The following is a 16,749-nucleotide window of genomic DNA, read 5'->3' on the forward strand; positions in this document are numbered from 1 at the left end:
AAATAAACTTCTGCTGCTGTAAGACTCCAGAAAATCCCATTTCGGGCAGCCCGCATGAAGTCGGCATTTACCCGTTTAGATAGAGATGACCTCCCCCTTCTCGGATCTCACTGCTCGTGTCCCGATGTAGGTCGCGTGGAAGGGGCTGGAATGCATCATGCGCTGTGCAAACCTATGGACTGCAACAAGCGCACGAGTGGTGCGCCCGCCACTGCAAGACATATGGTTTCAATGATCGCGCCCGTGTCTGGGCACGATGTATTTGAAACCACATGGCGGCCATGTGGGTAACAGCAACCAATAGGCCATGGGCGGAGCAATGCGCCCGCCTTTGGCCAATTGCATGTTCTCTTTGTTAAAAAGACACACGCAAAGGCCAATGGTGTGGGCCAAAATAAAAAGCACAAGCATGTGCAATTCTTGGGTTCATTTTCGAACGCCCTTACATGAAGTCTTCGCCAGAACAGCGCATGCGCGCTGTTACAGGCTCGACCTAAAAAGCACTTGTATACATTAACAGCCTCATGTATTGGAATGTGATTCTCGCTTCAGAGCATATTGAATTGGGCCTCATGGGCGTAACCCCTGCAGTATAAGCTCTGACTGGTATTTGATCGTGTCCACATCGCATCAAAACAAAATTGTACAACAATTAAATTAAAAGCGTGGTAAAATGCAAATGCTCCCTGTATAAATTGTGATTAGTTATCCATGAGTGGAATATTTGATTTACTGGTATGGCCCTATTAGAGTGCACTGTGTGCGCCTAGGGCCTGTAAATCAAATTCTGCTAGTGGGCCTGCAACACTGGTTTTGCCACCTACATAAGTAGCCCTGTAATCAAACAGCCATTTCACCCTGCCAAGTGCACCCACTTGCCAGGCCCAAACCTTCCCTTTTATTGCTTGTTAGGCCCAAGGTAGCTCCATAGTCGGGTGCAGTGTATTTGAAAGGTAGGACATGTACTGGCGTGTTTTACCTGTCCTGCTAGTGAAATACTGCCAATTTTGTATTTTTACTTGACTTGGGGTGAATGTTTGATTCATTCAGCATTCTGTCCATCATTTGTTGCTGCAGTACTTTTCGCTCGAAGTGGGATTGATATGCCCAGATGTGGGACCCTAGCTCGCTGTGCCACAGAATTCAAGCTAACCTGGCCGATGAGGGGTGTTAACCCGAAACCGGTCCCAAGATGCTTCTTTCCAGTCCAGGGAGGACCCAGCTTGGCAGTTCGGGCTGGACTGTTCCCATGAGAAGTGTCAAGACTGATTTGCGTATGGCTGGGTCCAAACTGGGGTGTTGGTGTGAGGAAAAAGAATAATGGATTTAACCCATATCTCTTGACATTGGGTTGAATGTTTGATTCATTCAGCGTTCTGTCCATAATTGTTGCTGCAGTAACTTACTGAAAGTGGGCATTATCCTGTGGCACTGCCTGCCTGTGGAGTCCATGTCTGGTTTAGACTGATACTGTAGGCTGTGTGTGCATTCACTCTTGACAGTTCCACAAAGGGAGCTGAGGTATGCCCTGCATATCTTTATGGCCCATCACCAAGCTGATGGGGTTTTCTGGGCTAGAGTGGTGGGAGGAATTGTCCCTGAATAGGTCTCCATCCCCTGTAGTGTAGCCAGGATAGGGAATAGGGAAAGGTAAGGATCTTGTGCAATATAAAGACTTTCCTTTGAAGTTTACCTACTTCAAAGGCAGAAACTGGTATAAGCACTGGAGCTGTGACACCATATCCTCACTTATGGACTAAGAGGAGATTCTGCCAAGAAGAGCTGGAGAAGCTGTAGGAGGGGAACTGCCACCCTGCTTGTTGCTGTGTTGTGCTGGCCTACTGCTTGCTGCTTCTGTCTTGGGCAGTAAAAGGACTGGACTCTGCATTCCTGCATGCCAAGGTTCTCCAAGGGCTCGAGTGAGCGTGCCTCCTCTTAGATGTCCCAAGACCATCAAAGGCTTCATCTGCAGCCTCTGAACTCCTCTGCTGGGATTTCTGACTTGCTAAGTGGTACTAGTTTCGGTTCTGGGCACTTGGAAATGGTTCTGCTGCTAAGGACTGAAGAAAATCCATGCATCAACCTGCAGTGCCAGTTTTTCCTGATGCAGCAATGCCGTGCAATTGAAAGATTGCTGTAGCCTGGGTCCCGAGCACTGTTACTGACGTCCATGGCACCCACTTTGACGCAGGCCCTGCTGGGTGGCTGAAGAGCTCGACGCATCACCTTCTTGCGGCTGGATAATCAACGCATCGCCTGTTTTGCCGCCGCCTTGACCCTGTGTGTCTGGATATTCAATTCATCGAACCTGCGTGTCTACTTTGTTGTTGCCCAGCAGTAAGGAACAGAGGACGTGTCCGGAAATCCATGCATCGCCTCCCCTGTGAATAACCGTAATATCTCTTTGCTTTTCAGGTACCTCCCTTCCCCTGCACCTGTTTTTGTCTTCGATTTGGACTCATCCCAGGTACTTTGTGATAAGTGACACATCCATTGTTTCCAATGGCTGAACTATATATTGAACCATTTAAAGGTGATATCTTTACTTGTGTATGTTCGATTTTAGTTTTTGTCTTGTTTTATTCCGATAAATATTGTTGCTTATTTTTCCAAACTGGTGTGGTGTCCTTCTTTAGTGTTCACTGCGTTACTGAGTTTGTACCCAAACAGTGTGCGTGTTTGTGTGTTTTCATGAGTGGTGGTGGGAAATCCACAGGCATGAACCCCGCCCAAGGGAAGGCTGTGTCTAGAGGTAGTAGCATGCTCACAATGACCGGACGGGTAATGAGTCATTCAAAGAAATGTAGTTTAAATTAGTTGGGATGCCTTAGGACGATTATCATAATTTCATTTTTTACAAATTTGAAGCAGTAACGTTTCGAATGAATCATTTGGCAGTGTACTAATAATCCAATCTCTCAAACACTTGAATATCTATCTTGACATTAAGACAAAACTTAGACGTAAATGTGAATGGTCCAAAAGAGAAATGGGCTGTACATCGACATTTTAGTATCAGTGTGTATCCATGAGGCCATTTTCAGGACTGCAATATTTTATGAAGATGTAAATAAGACACCACTCTTAAGGAGAGTCCACTTCTAAAGGAGAATAATGATTCTCCTAATGTTGTAAATTACTTGAGCTTAAAGCTCGCTTCTCCGCGCAGCGGGCGTGCCTCGCTGTGCCGGAGTCGTGCCAGAGTCCTGCCCGTCTGCGTCCCGGAGGCGGCGGAGCGGCGGTAGACTCTGGCCTGACAAGGCTCCTTTCGGTCGTTGGGAGGATGATTTGTTACTCTTCAGCGACTCTTCGGGCTCTGCATACCTCTTCCTGCACTTGTCGTTCCTTCTTTCCGGGTCGTTTTAGGGGAAAACGGCTCTGCCCTGGGTGTGGCTGGTCGCCTGTTTATGCCCCCTGCCACTTTTCGGTTAGACAAGGTTTGTGTGAAACATCTATGCCTTCTGCTTAACACGAGATCAGTAGGCAGGCATGCCCTTGACATTTTCGATCTTCTTGTTAGGGAAAAACCTCTATGCCTTTTGTTGACCGAAACCTGGTTGGGGGAGATGTCAAATCCGGACATCTTAGCGGCTATTCCATCGGATTACAACATCTTCCGTCAGGACAGAGCCAAGGGTAGGGGAGGTGGGGTGGCGGTGGTTGTGAAGAAGAGTGTTTCATGCTCTATTCTTCCTTTGGACACTATCGCAGGTTCTGAGTCCCTTGCCTTTACGATTAGACTGACCTCGCAGCAAGCTTTGAAAGGGCTGCTGGTATACAGGCCCCCAGGACCTGTGGGCTCTTTCTTTGTGGACCTTCAGGCGGCCATCTCCGGATTGGCTTTGTCTGCGCAGCATTGTTTGCTGGCTGGTGATTTTAATTTTCATCTGGATGTAGTTGAAGACTCGGATTCAAACAAATTGCTTGACATTACTGCCCCGTTGGGCCTTGCTCCTTTTGTGACGGGTCCCACACATGAGAAGGGTCATACCCTGGATCAAGTGTTTTCGTCGACCCCTTTAGCCGATATTGAAATTCTCCCGGTACTATGGTCCGATCATAGGCTGGTCAGGTTCTCCATACGGGGGAGTGTGCAACTACCCAGCGGCGCTCCCACACAGCCCAGATCAGCCTCGAGGGCACTACACAGAGTGACGCCTGAGCTGCTAGAGCAGGCGTTTGCTGACCATCCGCGCCCCCTCTCGGGTGACTTGGAATTGGACACAGAGGCCATGCAGGTCTGGCTGGCAGAGAGGCTGAATGATTTAGCCCCTATACTGGCCCCTCGGCCTATGGCCAAACGATCGTCTGCGCCGTGGTTTACGGAGGCGTTGCGCATCGCTCGCAGCCAGTGTAAGGTGGCTGAGAGGGCATGGCGCCTTCAGTATGATGGGGAGGCCAGACTTGCCTATAGGTTGGAAGTTAAAGCCTACCATCGCAATATTCTCTGTGCTAAAAAGGAATATCTGGCCAGAAGGATAGAGGCGGCCTCCAACTCTTGCAAGGAGATCTTCACTGTTGTGAGGGAGTTTACAGCCCCTAGATCCAACTTGCCTCAAAGTGTCATCTGAGTCGTGAGTCTGTGATCTTGCCAGGTTCTTTACGGATAAGATCAAAGCGATCCAGGCCTCCTTTTCAGAGAGGTCCGATGAAGGGTTTCTTAGCATTGGGGCGGGACTTGCGCCATTGTCCACGCCAGACGTTGTTCTGGCGGAATTCCCCGCTGTTTCCAGCGATACTTCCCTGGCGCTTTTGGCCAGCCTTAAATCGGGTTCGCCATTAGACCCGTGTCCGGCCAAATTTCTGGCCAGGATGGCGCCGGTGGTGAACCCATTGATCAATCCTCTCTTGAACCTGTCTTTGAGGGAGGGAAGGGTCCCGCGGTCCTGGAAAAGGGCTATGGTGATCCCCCTCCTCAAGAAGCCTGGATTAGATGCCGAGGTTCTGGCCAATTTCCCTCCTCCCGGCTCTGGCCAAGATCACTGAGAGGCATGTGCATGGCGTTCTTTCTGGCTTTCTAGAATCTAATGACCTACTGCACCCCTCACAATCCGGATTCCTCCCTAATTTAAGTACGGAGACGGCACACCTTGAGGTGTCAGAGGTTATTCGGGAGACTCAGGAGGCAAGGTCATGCTGGTCATGCTAGATTTGTCGGCGGCCTTTGACACCGTCCCCCATGAGGCGCTCCTCGCCAGACTTTGACATCGGTCTAAGGGGGACGGTGCTCAAATGGTTTACATCTTTTCTTGAGGGCCGCCGACAAACGGTCTGGGCCTCCCCGAGCTCCGCTGAGATGCCGCCTCTGGGAGTCTGAGTTCCACAGGGCTCTGTGTTGAGCCTGACTCTTTTTTTTAATATCTTTATGACCCCTCTGGCGGCACTAGTGGAGGCTTTTGGGGCCCAGATCGTGTCCTACACGGATGACACGCAACTGCTCTTTACGTGCAGGAAAGATCGGGCATTCGATGGAGACAGCATTCAGGGGTGTCTGGGGATGGTCTTTGGTTTCAGCGGAACAGCCTTAAGGCCAACTCAAGTAAATCGGAGGTTTTGTTCTTTGGCTGTGCCGCAGACCCTGAATGGCGCGAGTGGTGGCCAACGGACATGTGTCCCCCTGTTCAGTCATCTCAGGTGGCTAAAAACTTGGGAGTCACGTTGGATAACAATCTTACGTTAAGATCTCACATTCTTGGTCTGACGGGCACCTGTTTTGGTATCTTGAAGATGCTCCGTAAGTTTTTACCACTGCTCACAGAAGAGCACAGGAAGATCACTGTTCAAGCCTTAATAGGCTCTAGATTGGACTATGCCAATGCCCTTTATTTAGGGCTTCCGGATTATTTGGTTCAGCGGCTGCAGGTTGTGCAGAACTCCGCGGCTCGCGCCATTTTTGGCCTTCATAGGCGAACGAGAGCATCCGGGTTGCTACAGTCGATTCACTGGCTGCCCATCCGGAAGCGGATTATGTTTAAAACTTTGACTTTGGTGCATAAAGCACTCTTTGGCTCGGGAGCAAGGTATCTGCAGCGCAGGCTTGCCTTTTATCGCCCGGCTCGCTCACTTCGGTCGGAATCTCTGTTCACGGCCGTGGTCCCTCGAGTGAGGAAGGCTCGCACCGGGGGTCGTTCCTTTAGTCTCAGGGCCCCCCAGCTGTGGAATTCTCTACCTTTGGCTTTACGTAGTACTCCCAATTTGTTCCTGTTCAGGAAGAGCCTTAAGACCTGGCTTTTTAACCTTTAGGTTGTTTCTTTCTTTTTTGTATCTTCTGTCTCTGTTTTATGCTGTTATGTTTGTTAACGCTGAGCTGCCTGTATAAAGCGCCGGGACACTCTGAGTAGCCGTGCGCTATACAAATAAAAGTATAACATAACATATTTGAGACCATGACGTTATTCCGCGCGTGTGCGCTTCTCAACCCTAGGAGTAGCAAATAGCACGATTCACTTGCACGAACAACCGATGGTGAAGGCAAAGTTTCAAGGCTGTTGAAAACATGTGCTCTCCAAACATGTGACAAGGTCGGTACTACAGGATCATGCGTGAGTAAATTGGTAAGTGAATTAGCGATTTTAAAACGGGCAGCAACATTGCTTGGCATCGGACTGCTCTGATGCTGAGCTGATGATCATCTAATTCTGACGTTAAAACTTAAGACGCTGTACCTAAATCACGTGTTCGTCTGTACTACCGGCCATTTCAAATATAACAAGCCGTGATCCAGGGCTGAAACATGTAGAGTCATTCTAGGATATGGGGACAGCAACTCCTCCCCACATAAGCTGAAATTTTGAAACCTTTTAATCCTACCAGTGGTACCCAAATTAAAGGTATATTGCGGTAGCCACTAGGTATCTTTAAATGAACTCCCTGTTGGGTCTAGAGCTTTATCTAAAGTGCTCCCTGGGAGATGGTTGCGCCCACCTTTGTTTTTAGGGACCAGGGTGTGATCCGATGAAGCATCCCAGCCATACGGTGTGTGGGGGCTCATTATAAAAATATTAAATATTCAGATTTTCTTGGCCAGACGACCATTAATTTTGGCAATACCTTGATACTCGGGGTGGTAGGATATTTTAATTGAGAGTAAAAGATAAGGCCAATAAGATAGCATACTACGGTTCCCATTGTGCAAATGTTGGTTCTTCCTCCACTTCCATGCCAAAGTAGTTAATTATTTGTTCTTTTAAGTACATTATCATGCCGCCAGTTTGAAACCACTGATGTTCACCATTAATGTTAAAATTGCAGAAAGCCTACCACAGGCGGCCCAAGCTCTAGTTGTATCGCTAGAAGAGCAGCCACACTCCTTTCTACCAGATCCAATACTGTCCTTCAGACAGGCGGGAGGTGGGGAGAAAGTAGGGGGGGCGAGGGAGGGAGGGAACTGAGACAGTAAACCAGTCTCGTGGCTTAGCTAGGCGGTTTGCTGCATGTGCCAGTCTCGGCCTTTGCCCCGTGGCATCTGTAAGAGTGTGTGTGTGGGGGTTGTGTTCATGAATTTTGTAGCCATTTCAACTACAGTTTTGTATTAATAAAATTGACTTTTGAAATTAACAGTGGTACATTGAGTTTAGTGCCGTAATTGTAAGCCTGCTGTACATTTAGATCCCCTGTGTTCTGTCTACAGCCATAAAACTGAACAGGCCCCACTACCCGAGGAATAAACTTATTTGCCTAGCCACTCATGGGTAAAGCGTTCTAACCTCCACCGGGGTAATGAACAGGAGTCCTCTTGTAGCTGGGGGCCCCTTTCCATTGAAAGGGATGGAATGGGGGGGCGTGGCCAGGCGCCGATGCAGATGGCCGCCTGAGTACCGAGCTCTGCCGGGACTGACACTGTCCCCGCTAAGATCCGGCTAATATCCGTGCCAGGGCGCACCTACACCAGAGCCCTGAAGGGGAGCGCTTGCGGCAGGCATGAAAAACGCAGCCCGCCGCCGCCCGGGAGCCGAGTCGCGGCCCCTTCGATCTTTGGCGGCTGCTGCTGTCCCACCTGGAGCCTTGGGCCGGACGCCCGCGAAATCGAGGCCCCGGCTCGGGGCCTGGACTGTGTTCGACCCGCCTGGGGAGACCTGGTGGTCCGGAGGCCTGCTAACTATCTGGCGCTTTGAGGGGCGCCTGGGGCGCGATTGGCTGCAGGAAGGGGGGGAGGCCGTCCAGGCTCCCCCGGAACAACAGACTCTGACAATAAGCGCCCAAATCAGCGCCATTTTGCGGAGGCCTACCCGGGGGAAAAACCGGAGGTGGGGAGAACACCCCCGGGCTTGGCTACACACTGTGAGCGGCCCTGTCTGGACACGGGCCTGTAACGGCACACAGAATATCGCCACGTGGGGGCTGAGGCCCGGGAACAACACTAAGGCTTTGGCAGCAGAGTGCGGCCTCCGTGGAGACACCCCGGGGGGACCCCGCTCCATCGCTACTAAGCCCGCGTAAACCTGACCTGCGACCCAGCGCCATTAACAGGAGGTGAGGCGGGAAGACTCCGGTGCGGCGCTGGACTGCGCCAAAGCCACATCCTATGCCCCAGAAGCGGCGAGAGGCTGGAGGTGGCGGCACTTGCGGTCACGAACTGAGGTGGGATCTCAAACCCCTGGGGGGTGCCCTCAAACGTGAGAGCGAGGTGTGCACCTGCGGGTATCCGTGCCCTTGAGGTGACGACTGTGGAGGGGCCCCCCCTAACTCCTAAGTGATAGAAACAAGTGAGCGGGTGACGTGGGGTGACCCCCCCCCCCCGGCTGGGGGGGGGCTAGGGGGGGGGAACCTGGACCCAGTGAGGAGCAAGAACAGGTGGGCGCCTCTCTGGCCTTGCCCGGCTTGCAGACCCTGCAGCCGGGTGGGGCGCCATAGGGGTGGTAACCCCCTTCATCATGAGACCTAGAGGAGGAACCACCACCCAGGCCAACAAGCTGGACAAATACACAGTCCCTCTGGGGCAGGGACAGATGGGCGCGACGGCTGAGGGGCAGGCGGGCCCGAAGGAACCGTCCCTCACGTCCATAATGACCGGGATCCAGACGCTAGGGACGAACCTAGAGACCAAGATGGACAAAATCTCCATTGAGGTAAACCTGCTCCGAACAGATCTGGGTAAGACCACAGAGATCGAAGACCAACGCGACGGACATCGCAGCACTACAGGCTTCGGGTAAGAAGCTTGAGAACCGAATCGGCGACCTGGTGCACCAACACCGCCAAATGGCCCTCCGGCTCGAGGACCAGGAAGGACGGGCCCGAAGAAGCAACATTCGCCTAGTGGGTGTGCCGGAGGGATTGGAAGGGCGCAGTGTGGAGCTGTTCCTGGAGGACTTGATACTCCATCATCTGAAGCCGAAGAGACTGTCTAAGATTTTCACGGTCGAGCGGGCTCACCGCGCACCAATTCCCAAACCTAAGCTGGGGGCGCCACCCAGGACAATATCGCGAAAATATTAAACTATAGAGACCGTGACGCCATCCTGCAGGCGGCAAGGCAGACAGAAGACCTGCAGTACGAGGGAGCCACTATCCGGTTCTTCCCCGACTTCTCATTGCAGGTCCAGCAGGAACGGAGATCCTTCCAAGGGGTGAAAGCGGCGCTCCGAGATAAAGGAATAAAGTATATGATCTTTCCGGCCAAACTAAACGGCATCTCGGGGGGCAAGTCCCTCTTTTTCACCACGCCAGCGGAGGTTCAGAACTGGCTGCATACAGCTGCCCTGGCTGAACACACACGTCAGGATGCGCGGAGTGACCTACGAGCCGCGTCCCCTGGGTCCGTGGCAGACAAATCTGAAGTAGACGTAAAGACCCAGCGCTCTAGATCTGCCAGTCCGGATGGGACACCCTCCGTGGCACTGCTGTGCGCTGAAGACTAAGCTAGACGACCAGGCCCTGCTGAACTGTAATGTATAACGTACTGGTACCAATTGTTAACATTGACTCGGCTGGAGGGGTGGCACAACCATGTGTCTTGTGACATTCTGCCTCTGTTGCCATGCTTGGGTGCTCCACTACTGAGGGTACTAAGTTGCAGAGGGGACGGTGCTGACGCGGCAGCTGGAGTCGGGGCTGGCACACGTTTCCCTAAAAGAGTTCTTTCGGGAGAGAGGGCTTCCTCACTCCCAGTTCTGGGTCAGGGCAAAAGGCGCTCTGCTAATTGGGGTTGTGGGTAGTTTGAAACCCATGGAGCAGGGTGGAGGGGTCTGATGGGGGGCGGGGGGGGGGGGGGTGGTTCAGGCGGGTAGTTCTAAACCTGTGGAGTAGGAGAGCAGGGGTGGGAGGGGTTGGGGAAGTGGGTGGGGAGGGGTGGGGAACAATTAGGGACAGTTTTGGGAGTTTGGTATGGTCACACCAGGGATGCTATTGTCCTGTTGAAATGTGTTCTACTTTGCGCAGGGCTTCACGACTGAAATGTTGCTTCATACAATTGCTAGAGGTTTGGAAATGTAGGAGGGGTAGGTTGAGAGGTGGTACACATTGCTATGAATTGGGATAAGAGTCTTAGCTGGAATGTCAACGGGCTGGGGGACAAGCTTAAAAGAACCATAGTGCTGCAATTCATCAAGAGACACCTTCCTGATGTGGTACTCCTGCAGGAGACGCACTTGCTAGGCAACACGTGCCACGACCTTAACCGGTGGGGTTACTCCCTCGCGGCACATGCCGGCTTCACCTCTGGGTCCCGGGGTGTGGGCATCTTGCTCCGTCGCAGCTTCCCTTTGGTTATTGACCACACAGACACTGACCCCCTGGGACGCTTTGCTTCAGTGTCGGGTACATGGGAGGGTCGCAAGATAAACTTGGTCACGGTGTATATCCCGCAAGGTCTCCAAACACAATCATACCATGATCTGGGGAAACGGCTCCTTTCACTCCCAGAGGGGCGCCTCCTGTTGGGAGGTGACTTAAATGCTGTAGTATCTGGTACCCTTGACAGACACCCGCCCAGAGACACACCAGCGGGACAGATGGCTTACTGACTTTCTTGAGACGTTTGGTCTCATGGACTTATGGCGCACCTGCCACCCTCGGGACATGCATTCACATTCTTCTCTGGCCCACACCGATCATTCTCTCGTATTGACTACCTTCTAGCGCCACAGTATCACGACACTACACTTCGGGAAGGTACACATCTAGCGAGAGGCATTTCGGACCACTCGCCGTTATTAGCACACCTCACAGTGGGAGACAAACGAGCGGGCTGCACTGCGCCGATAAATGCTTGGTATCTGCGCTGTGAAAACATTAGAAAGAAACTCCTCCTTGGTGGATAGATACTTTGAGGAAAAGGACGGTACGGTGGCCTCTTCCACGGTGCTCTCGGAGGCTTTTAAAACCGTGCTTAGTGGGGAGGCCCTCTCTGCGATTTCGGGTCGTCGTAAAGAACGAGAGGAACAAATTGCTAATATGGAAATGGACCTCCTGGAGCTGGAAACGAAGGCTCTGGCTGGGGATGAGCCGGGGGCAATCCACCTTCTGGAACTCAATGCGGCGGAATACAGGGCCCTTGCCACTGATGCGGCCAAGACCATAGCTAGAGATAAAGAAGGTAGATTTTATGACCAGGGGGACAAGGCCGGCAAGCTTATAGCCTGGCTAGATAAAAAACAGCAGGCTCAAAGAATAGTCTCAGAGCTCAAAACTGAGTCTGGAGCCGTAATTACGGAACCCCGATCCATAGTTGGGGAATTTGCCTCACACTACCGACAGGTATACAGGCCGGAGGAAGAATCGGTCTCCATGCTGACCGACATCCGGATGCCCACCCTCTCGGACGTGGAGCGGGACGCCCTCTCGGAGCTGCTCACAGTGGAGGAACTCACCCGGGCGATTGGGGACCTCAAGCCAGGAAAGGCGCTGGGGCCAAACGGCTTGTCAATAGAACTGCACAAACTCACACCTGGCGGGCTCAGTCCTTAACCTGAAGCGAATGTTTGAGGAGAGCAAGGAAAAGGGCGTTTTACCTCGATCAGCGTATAGCAACAATAGTGGCCATCCCCAAGGAAGGGAAGCCAAGGGACTCTTGTGCTTCCTACAGGCCCATATATCTACTCAACGCAGAGCCAAAAATTTTAGCCAAAGTCCTTGCAAACAGGCTCAAACCTGTCCTGCCCGTCTTGGTCCACCCGGACCAGTCTGGCTTCATGCCCCACCGCCACACAGCACTTAACCTCCGCAGGCTGCACGGAGTGCTGGGTAGATGCCATACCCTCCAGGAGGATGCGGTAGTAATATCCCTGGACCCGGCAATGGCTTTTGACACGCTCGAATGGCCATACATGATGGCAGTCCTCCGCAAGCTGGGCTTCGGCCCGAGCTTTATGGGATGGGTGCGCCTCCTTTACTCTGCGCCTTTGGCTCAGGTCTCGGTAAACAACAAAATCTCGGAAGTATTTGAACTCTGACGAGGAACGCGTCAGGGGCGCCCTCTGTCGCCCCTCCTCTTTGCCCTTTCTCTCGAACCCCTGGCCGTGTGGATCAGGCAGGACCTGTCCCTAAAGGGGATACGTTGGGCTGATGGGTGGGAGGACAGGATCTCGCTCTATGCGGACGACGGCCTTCTTTACCTCACGCGACCTCGTAAGTCCCTAACAGGGGCCATGGATATCTTCGCCAGCTTCGGGAAAAACTCAGAATACAGCATCAACTGGGGCAAGTCCATCCTATATGTCCTGCGAGGCGACACTCCCATGCTCCCTCGAAACTGCCCGATCGCGGTGGCCACGGAGGGGTTCCGTTAACTTGGCATATTTATTTCCCGGGAAGCGACGACCAGATACGAAAGGAACCTTCTCCCGCCTTTGCAACGGTTCAAAAGGGACGCTGCCGCCTGGCGACCGCTCCCACTATCCCTCCTAGGGCGGGTGGCGCTCTTCAAAATGATGGCGTTGCCAAGGTTTTTATACGCCCTACAAAACTACCCAGACCTTGTTCCACACTCCTATTTCGCGTCCATTGAGGCCACACAGAGGGAACTGCTGTGGTCGGGAGTGCCCTGCATATCCCTTCAGAAGCTGACTGGGATGGTTTGGAGGCATAGAGGCATAGCACTCCCGGACATCCGTAATATACTTTCAGCCATCAACCAAGGCACGTACTGCAATGGGAACGACCCAGGATACGGGATGGACCGCTGAATTCTGCCGGGCGGGAATTTTGAAGCTGCGCTCTACTCCAGGCCAGGAAGATACCCATTGACTGGGCCCACGCACCACTCTGTGCCGATGTGGCACATCGTACAACGCAAACTAGGATGGTCTGACACCCTCACGATGGCCACTCCGCACCAAAGGGTTCCGTAACTGGGATCTCATAGGCATCTCTCACATTCGAGATCTGTGGGGCCCGGATGGGATGGTATCCTTCGCACCTACGAACTAGCACACTCGGAACACTTCAGGTACCTACAAGTTAGGCACTCCCTCCAGGCAAACATCCCCGCGGGAACACAACCCCCTGACTCCTCCCCACTAGAAGACAGGCTTTTAGATGGCCACCTCCCCGAACATGCCATATCACTCACGTACAAAAAAATCATTAACAACTCCCCGGACCTACTACTCCCCCTCAAAGGGAAATGGGAAGCCGACGGACTAGAAATAGACGCGGAAGAATGGAGAACTGCACTTGCCTCCCCTAAGGAGGTTGCAATATCGGCCAGACTCTGACTCATTCAGCTGAAAATACTACACAGAGTGTACCTCTCGGGGACGAGACTGCAGCGAATGGGTCGGAGCGCAGATGGGCTTTGCAGGCGGGGGTGTGGGGAGGTGGGGACCTATTTCCACATACTGTGGGAGTGCCCGCTACTTGTTAACTATTGGGCCCGGGTGACCTGCTGTATGCAGGAGGTTTGGGGGGGTGGAGCTTAGACTTGAGGCAAAGAGATGCCTTTTAAACATATGGGAACCAACAGAACAGTCACCTCGAGGGAGGCTATGGGCGACACTGGGATTTGTAATTGCTAAAAGAAACATCGCTAGGCAGTGGGGGCAGTTCAGCCTCCTAAAGTGGCTTGTGGAAAACTGACATGGATTGGTGCATGCTCCAAGAAAAAACAGTGTACATGGCAAATGGGTGCCCGAAGAAATGGATAGAAGTATGGACCAACTGGAATGACTACAGGGGTAACATCTGGGCCCCCCACCCCCCCGAACTACCCCGTTTGACGAACAGCTTGTAATGTGAATGCAATGTGATGTAATACCAACTATCCCTCTAAACTGTGATCAATGTTTCTGTATTGTTATCGCCTGTGCCCAAATGTAGATACCTAATACCTGAATGTGATGACCACCACCTTTTTCTTTGTTATCAATAAAATGAATTTTAAAAAAAAGAAAGGGATGGAATGCCCTCGCTTTGACCCTTTGTGCATGTAGAAAGATCAGATCTGGCACCGTCATGGATGCCCAATGCCACTTACTTTACTTTGTCTAATGTTGTGCTTTATTCCGTTACAGCTGGCGCACTCCATCAGGCTGCTCTTGGAGTACACAGGTACTGCGTATGAAGACAAGCATTATGTCACTGGACCAGGTAATAAAGGATTGGTGGTGGCATGAGGGGGTGAATGCAGAGGGCCAAGGAATAAAGTTGGTAATGGTTGTGAATTCAGCCCCCCTGGTGCACCTTGGATTGCTTTCAGATGGTCTTAAATACTAAGAGTCCTACTCTTTCGACTCTGTCCTTACAAACTGAAGTGTCCCATGTCTAAAAGCCGGAGTTGGCCTTTATTCATAATGCTTGCCCTGATCTCCGTTGGGTTTGCTATAAAAGTGACATTATCGGTCTGCGATCACTCCCTGGGAGGACCAGCATGAGTGGGCATGAGGCAGTTTCAAGTGTTACAGATGGGTAACCTAGGCATTCCTTCCGCATTACTCTTCGGAGGCCTTACAAACAAATGCATGCCAATTTTCTGTTTGACCATTCTGATACATGACACTAGCAGTCAGCTTGCTGCAATACAAGTGTTGACCATAGGGCCCTCTGTGCCACCCTTTGACCTTTTCGGAATCCCAGCAGACAGCACCCCCCCTAGCCCCACCCCCAAACGAGCTCATCATGAAGCCATCAACTGTCCCTCTTTAGTGGATCTGATCCACAATGACCAGTGGTAGAAATGTTCACATGCAAATTACACTGAACTTGAATATTAAATCAGGCTAATCAGTTGAGCATTCACCGATCATCACACCTGCAAAGTACACTTGCCATTGAATGTGCACTAGAGAGATCACGTGCAGATTAGGTAGCTAATGTTCAGTCTTCAGCAAGTTGAACAGTTGATGGGCCTCTTTAGTTGAGTACCTGCTGAACCTTAATTGAACTTCACTCCTATCTTGTCTTGCTTGTTTGACTTATGCCACCTATGCCCTTCAACCTTCCCCTACCCCCCCTTTTTCCAACCTCTTTCTGCATTCCAATTACCCTGCTGACCCTCACTGTACACAAGCTGCATATACCGCCTGCTTCCCTAAACCCAATGTGCTCAAAGTCCGCCCAACAGCGCTTTCATCAATTTTACTCCCGTTAGACTATCATCCGAAGCACCCCAACTATTCTGACGACTGCAAGTCAGCTATTCAAGTGTTTTATGTGTGTGGGTTGTGTTATATGCATGTGATCGCTGAGCTGGGATGCGTGTAGCTCAATGGGTAAGAGCGATGTGGTGAGTGAGTGGGTGCAGGTGGCTGTGTGGGGGTGAATTATATTGGGAGAGATGGGGTTAAAACGCTGATGGGTAGTGAATGACTTGAGAAGTCTGTGTTGTAAAGTGTCTGCTGATGTGGCTCTGTTGTGACACTGCGATATGCTGTGCGTGAAGAGTGGCTGTAGGTGGTTTGGCACCTGAGTTGTACTTTGAGTGGTGACTAAGCAATGTGGATCTTACTAGGAGTTGAGAAGTGTATGTAGGTGAATACGTGGTATCGCTGAGTAAAGAGTGAGTTAAAAGGCTTGTGAGTAAATGAATGTTTAAGTGGCTTGCTCGTGTGGTTCTTTGGTGTTCTTATTGGGTAAGTTGTATGTACTATGGTGTTGGTGAAAGGTGTGATTAAAAAATGTTTCCCTTGGGGGTAGTGGTTTGGGCATGCTGAGATTGAAGGAGTGATATTGGGGAGCAGCATTAGCATCTATGGATATGTCAGTGCCTGTCACAAACTGACAATAAAAGTGGCAAGTGGTGTAAGCAGCTGAAGGCTGAGTGGATGGTTTTCAGCTCATGTTGCGAAAGTGTGGCTTTAATTTATTATATATATATATATATATATATATATATATATATATATATATATATATACCAACATGCCGCTGATGAAGAGACGTCAGTCTTGAAACGCGTCCGGCGCTTATTTGAAATGGACGGTATGCAGAGACTCTTTGCTGGCAGGAAAGAAAGCCTGAGTTCAAACTTCTCCGGGTACAGACTCTTTCAATTTGTGCACCCTGCAATGAATTGTTATTTAGCGGCTGGCCACGGTCGCGAAGGAGGCTCACCATCTAGCTGTGGGTCCTGTCCCGATGCTGTCTGCATTGGGATCTACAGGAGCGGAGAGTGAGTGGCTTGCGGTGCGGGACAACAGCCGCTCACCAGGATATCGACCGCAAGGGGTACCTGCAGTCACCCCACTCCATCCACTGGGATTTTACTGTATTTGACTATTGGAACTACCTGCACGCCCACATGGGTAAGAATCACAGCGCACTACAAGAGCCAGAGGGCTCTGTAACAAGCCACGCCCACAGTGGTGAGCATTT

At 51.5% G+C, this 16,749-nt stretch overlaps 1 protein-coding gene across 1 annotated transcript in view; it reads left to right on the plus strand.

The window, feature by feature from the left end:
* The window catches only part of LOC144753724 (glutathione S-transferase Mu 5-like), a 145,865-nt gene that overhangs the window by 39,060 nt on the left and 90,056 nt on the right, over window positions 1-16,749 (plus strand). The window contains exon 2 of the mRNA XM_078641310.1: window positions 14,451-14,526. Within this exon, the coding sequence (XP_078497436.1) occupies window positions 14,451-14,526 (76 nt within the window). The remainder of the gene's footprint in view (window positions 1-14,450; window positions 14,527-16,749) is intronic.

The sequence above is a fragment of the Lissotriton helveticus genome, chromosome 5_1 (assembly GCF_964261635.1).
Source record: "Lissotriton helveticus chromosome 5_1, aLisHel1.1, whole genome shotgun sequence".
In the NCBI taxonomy this organism is placed as follows: Eukaryota; Metazoa; Chordata; class Amphibia; order Caudata; family Salamandridae; genus Lissotriton; species Lissotriton helveticus.